Source organism: Manis pentadactyla, chromosome 2 (assembly GCF_030020395.1).
Source record: "Manis pentadactyla isolate mManPen7 chromosome 2, mManPen7.hap1, whole genome shotgun sequence".
Lineage (NCBI taxonomy): Eukaryota > Metazoa > Chordata > Mammalia > Pholidota > Manidae > Manis > Manis pentadactyla.
In genome coordinates this window covers 161,567,000-161,572,999 of record NC_080020.1, presented here as the reverse complement: position 1 = coordinate 161,572,999, position 6,000 = coordinate 161,567,000, and the positions used below count along the sequence as shown (strand labels likewise).

General features: G+C 40.4%; 1 protein-coding gene across 3 annotated transcripts in view; it reads right to left on the bottom strand.

Moving 5' to 3' along the window:
• Positions 1–5,314: 5,314 nt before the first annotated feature.
• Positions 5,315–6,000, bottom strand: part of EIF2AK3 (eukaryotic translation initiation factor 2 alpha kinase 3) — a 66,200-nt gene continuing 65,514 nt past the window's right edge. For all 3 annotated transcript variants that reach the window (XM_036931067.2, XM_036931068.2, XM_036931066.2), the window contains one exon: positions 5,315–5,665. In XM_036931067.2, coding sequence (XP_036786962.2) covers positions 5,465–5,665 — 201 coding nt within the window. In that variant the 3' untranslated portion in view covers positions 5,315–5,464. The remainder of the gene's footprint in view (positions 5,666–6,000) is intronic.

The following is a 6,000-nucleotide window of genomic DNA, read 5'->3' as shown; positions in this document are numbered from 1 at the left end:
GAGGGGAATGTTTACAAGTGGGAGAATGTTTTCTCCGCCCTCAACGATCTACTTCTTGCAGGTAAAGGTGAAAATGAGCCCCCTGGTGGCAGCTACTGTAGTTGCAGCGCTAGAATCCACAGCGGGAAATCTTAAAAACAGTGCCTCGTCAATCTAGTGACAGAAAGACCATTGTGTCCCCAGAGGTGGGCCAGAAAACATCCAGAGCTCTTGCTTAGCCCTTCAATTCTTCTGGAGTAACAGTGAGTCATTCCATGACTAATGGATCTCAAGCTTGTTTTGTCTCCACTTTCTTGGAAAATATAATTACTTTGGTGTAAATTTACACAGAGAAAAGTATCAGAAACAATACGGAAAAAGAAAAGCACCCCAAGCATCATAAATGTCTGCTTTTCTGCTACTATTAAGCGGCAAAGGGCAGAGTAGTTCTCTCATTTTCAGAATTTCTCATGGCTTTCCTGGCCTCTGGACCAGCACTCACTTCAGTATTGCCGCCCTCCTGAAAGGGCACCCAGGAGCTGGGAGAAGTGGGCATGCGTTGTTCTGGCACGGCGTTAGTCCACGCGGCTCTCTTGTTGGAACCGCTCCCTCCCAGGGCAGGACTCGGCCGGAGGTGGGGGGTGCGATGCACTCCAGTGAAAGCTGACGACACAGAGGGAGTGAGACTGAAGGGGGCTAGCATCGGGCAGAGCCCTGTGGTGTTAAGAGTCCCAGCCCATTTCTCCTCTCATTTTAATTAAAGCGGGAGGTCCCTTCCTTTAGCACACTTCCAGGATTTGAGACTTTCATCTGTTTTTCCCATCAGAACTGTTCAACCACCTTTTCTCTTTTGCCAAATGTTTATTGCAGTGCCTGGTACATTTCTACATTTCTTTCCCTCCTCATTTGGCTATTTCCTGAGGGATGAGGCTAGGTCAGAGTTCCACCTTATGTTCTCCAAATTCAGTGACACAGATAGGTCATCAAGTACCAGGCTTTATGCTACATGTTACTGGGATTACAAGGTGCACCCCTACCCTCTGGGACCTTAGCAGTTAAGGAAGCTGATTTGCACCAGAGTTATTGGCTCATCAGCCAATAACTGATATGATAAGTGATGACAGTGATGTGTCATTAGGTACAAAGTGCTAAAGGGAGAGGCAAGTGTGGAGGGTGGGAGCTGGAAAGATGCTAGAAAGCAAGAACTTGAAGCTTGAAGGGGGGTGGGAGTAGTGTTTTGAGTCAGGAAAAAGGGTTCTGGCAGAGAAGGCAGAGGCTGTTCTGGTCACCCTTCAGGACTTGCTTCATCCTGCTGGCTCAGCCCCTAAACTTCCCATGCCTGCCTTCCTGCTGGTGACTGGTGAAGGCACACATAGAATTAAAATGAAAGAAGGCTGATTCTCATGGCAATCAGACAACACAAAGAAATAAAAGGCATCCAGATTGGTAAAGAAGAAGTTAAACTGTCACTGTTTGCAGATGACATGACATTGTACATAAAAAAACCCTAAAGAATTTACTCCAAAACTACTAGACCTAATATCTGAATTCAGCAAAGTTCCGGGATACAAAATTAATACACAGAAATCTATTGCATTCCTATACACTAATGATGAACTAGCAGAAAGAGAAATCAGGAAAACAATTCCATTCACAATTGCATCAAAAAGAATAAAATACCTAGGAATAAACCTAACCAAAGAAGTGAAAGACCTATACTCTGAAAATACAAGACACTCATGAGAGAAATTAAAGAAGATACCAATAAATGGAAACACATCCCATGCTCATGGATAGGAAGGATTAATATTGTCAAAAATGGCCATCCTGCCTAAAGCAATCTACAGATTCAATGCAATCCATATCAAAATACCAAAAGCATTCTTCAATCAACTAGAGCAAATAGTTCTAAAATTCATATGGAACGACAAAAGACCTCGAATAGCCAAAGCAATCCTGAGAAGGAAGAATAAAGCTGGGTGGATTACACTCTCCGACTTCAAGCTCTACTACAAAGCCACAGTAATCAAGACAATTTCGTACTGGTACAAGAACAGACCCATAGACCAGTGGAACAGACTAGAGAGCCCAGATATAAACCCAAGCATACATGGTCAATTAATATATGATAAAGGAGCCATGGACATACAATGGGGAAATGACAGCCTCTTCAACTGGTGTTGGCAAAACTGGACAGCTATATGCAAGAGAATGAAACTGGATTATTGTCTAATCCCATATACAAAAGTACACTCGAAATGGATCAAAGACCTGAATGTAAGTCATGAAACCATAAAACTCTCAGAAGACAACACAGGCAAAAATCTCCTGAATATAAACATGAACAACTTTTTCCTGAACGCATCTCCTCCAGCAAGGGAAACAAAAGCAAAAATGAACAAGTGGGACTACATCAAGCTAAAAAACTTCTGTACAGCAAAGGACACCATCAGTAGAACAAAAAGGCATCCTACAGTATGGGAGAATATATTTGTAAATGACATATCCAACAAGGGGTTAACATCCAAAATATATAAAGAACTCACATGCCTCAACAACCAAAAAGCAAATAACGATTAAAAAATGGGTCAAGGATATGAACAGACAGTTCTCCAAAGAAATTCAGATGGCCAACAGGCACATGAAAAGATGCTCCACATTGCTAATTATCAGGGAAATGCAAATTAAAACCACAATGAGATATCACCTCACACCAGTTAGGATGGTCAGCATTGAAAAAACTAAGAACAACAAATGCTGACAAGGAGGTGGAGAAAGGGGAACCCTCCTACACTGCTGGTGGGAATGTAAATTAGTTCAACTATTGTAGAAAGCAATATGGAGGTTCCTCAAAAAACTAAAAATAGAAATACCATTTGACCCAGGAATTCCACTCCAGGGAATTTACCCAAAGAATACAAGTTCTCAGATTCAAAAAGACATATGCACCCCTATGTTTATTGCAACACTATTTACAGTAGCCAAGATACAGAAGCAATCTAAATGTCCATCAGTAGGTGAATGGATAAAGAAGATGTGGTACATATGCACAATGGTATACTATTTTGCCATAAGAAGAAAACAAATCCTACCAATTGCAACAACATGGATGGAGCTAGAGGGTATTATGCTCAGTGAAATAAGCCAGGTGGAGAAAGACAGTACCAAATGATTTCTCTCATTTGTAGAATATAACAATGAAGCAAAACTTGAAGGGACGAAACAACAACAGACTCACAAACTCCAAGAAGGGAGTAGTAGTTACCAAAGGAGAGGGGTGTCGGAGAGCAGGTGGGGAGAGAGAGAGAAGGGAATTGAGGGGTAGTATGATTAGTACACATGGTGTAGGGGGGATCATGGGGAAGACAGTGTAGCACAGAGAAGACAAGTAGTGACTCTGTGGCATCTTACTACACTGATGACATGAGTGCAGTGGGGTATGGGGGGGTCTTGATAATATGGGTGAATGTAGTAAACACAATGTTTTTCATGTGAAACCTTCATAAGAGTGTATATCAACAATACCTTAATAAGAAAAACAAAAAAACAGAAAAATAGCAATATAAAAAGGATGACATAAAAGTAAATCTAAGTATTCTAGTAAAGAAAAAAAAGGCTGATTCTATCATGTAAGATATTTGCAAATCCTTAGACAGCTTGATCCAAGGGAGCAGACAAAACCCTCATTAGGAAATGGAAGACATGCATTCTGCTCTTGCTGGCTTTGTGATATTGGACCCTTCATAGGCCCTTTCTGGACCTGAGTTTCAATACGTATGTAGAGTGGCAATAGTAAGGCCCACCATGGCTAGTTCTCAGGGCTGCAAGTGAGGGTCTAAGACTGCACAGCTGTGACTAAGTGGGTGTGCTGGGAAGAAATAGCAGTATGCCTTGCTGGGGTGAAGAGGAAAGGTGTAAGAGGACCATGACTGAAACAGGCTGACTGGAAGCCAAGCAGAACCCGGTCTGTGACTCAAGTTGGATAGTGTGTACAAATATCTATGACATGTGTTACCACCTTACACATCATGCCTTTGTGGGACAGACATTGTCTATACAATGGCAGTAAACATGCAGTGTGACCCTTGAAGATCATGTCTAGCTGGTCTGTGCCTAGTCAGCTCAGCCACATGCCTCCATATGGCACGTATCAGACACCATGACACCAGCACGACCAGCCCTGTTTTCCGCCAGCTCTGCCTTCAGGGCAGGGTCTCCTTTCTGTCCCCAGTCGCTGGCACAGAGTAGGCACCCAGCAAATGTCTCTTGATTATGAATTCAATGAATTTTCAAAAGAACTTGGTCCTATCAAGTCCTTGGGAAACTACAGGGAAGACACACATTTGGAATAGGTTAGGAAAAAGTTTTCTTGAGAATAGGGCTGACTCTCCCTAAGCCTATGATCCTATTTTATACATTTGAAAAACTACCAGTTGGTGGCTAATTCCCCCCAAATAAGTCATCCATACAATAATTTTTAAAAGTTTTATTACATCATTTAGACTTGAAAGAAGTCACAATAGTTAACACACTGAGGTGCGTTCTGTACACCGCCAACCCAAATGGATTGAGTTCAGAATTTTTATAAATAAAAAATAACATATTTACAGTAAAAAATAAAAACATGTTAGCAAGTCAGATGATGCAGCTGTTATCTATAGTCAGTTTTGGGAAAGTACCGACATACAGGAGTTCCTATAAGACACTTAAGATTTCATTATGTTTAAAAAGTCCATAATTGAAGAAGTTAGTTGTAATATATGATTCACCTCTTACTACAGCTTTTTTCCTGCCCAAACCAGAATTTTTGACCAATTTACATAAAAAGCTTCATTTTCCTGTTATTGGAGGTAAAAGTACAAAAATCTCTGAAACTCTCCCTAGAAGCATCTAAGGAATAAAGCTATTTAATGCTACAAAGGTCACTATAAAACTAGCTATGGACATAAACCATTATACAATTTGTGCTACTTGTCCTCCAAAATAGTACAGATTCCTAATTTACCCACCAGGGACAAAAATGGAATCAGCTTTTTTGGAAATCAATTTCAAAATCATCACCGTATCTCTAGAAAGTGTATTTCTAGAACAATATAATTACCACATGTAGAGACTTTCATTCTTCCGTGCTATAAAAATATTTCCTTTTTAATTCTTTCTATATATTTGAATTTTAGAATTCAAATTTCTGCCTCTCGAGGCAAAAGGCAAGGGTTATAAAGCTTGGCCAGCCATTTTCAAGAGACCAGCGAAGAAAAAGGACCACGCATAATTTAGAGCTAGCCCTCTCCTTGAGTACAACAAAAATCGAAACTTGGCTCAAATTAGGTTATGATCCAAAAATCCAGTTTAAATTTGACTTAGGAAAGTAGTCCAAAATAGAATTGAGGAAAAACCAAAATTTCAAGTCCACAATTTTGGGAAGCCACATTCCTAAGGGGCAGGCGATTCTGTCACCTGTTAGGGATGTATGCTCAACCAGAGGCTAACTGCTTGGAGAAGGGCTATGGGAGTTGCTAGACTGTCTTGAGTGTTTTGTTCCTGAAGAACTCATGGAGCGAGACCTCTGTCTGAGCACTGTTTTTTCTGGAAATTCCAAGTCCTCAAATACAGCATTTTCAATGATGTTTGTAGCTTCAGGCCGTTCCGTAGGGGATGGAGAGAGCATGTCTCGAACCATCACATACTGAAATATATAAAAAAAAATTTATTTTGTAACAAAAGGGCCAGGTTTAGAACACAAAACGGCCCTTAAATCAGGAGTCATTTAAATTATTCTGTAAATACATTAAGTTTGCAATCCAGTTTTTGATGCAACTTCTTAACTCTACTGTTGAAGTACAAATGCAGCCACAGACAATATGTAAACCAATGTGCATGGCTGTGTTCCAATAAAACTTTATTACAAAATTAGAGAACTGGAAGAATTTGGCTTGTGAGTCACAGTTTGCCAAGTCCTGCTTCAAATAAACATGGACCTTTTTTGGGTAATTGGTTGTTCTCTAACATATAATAAAGGGT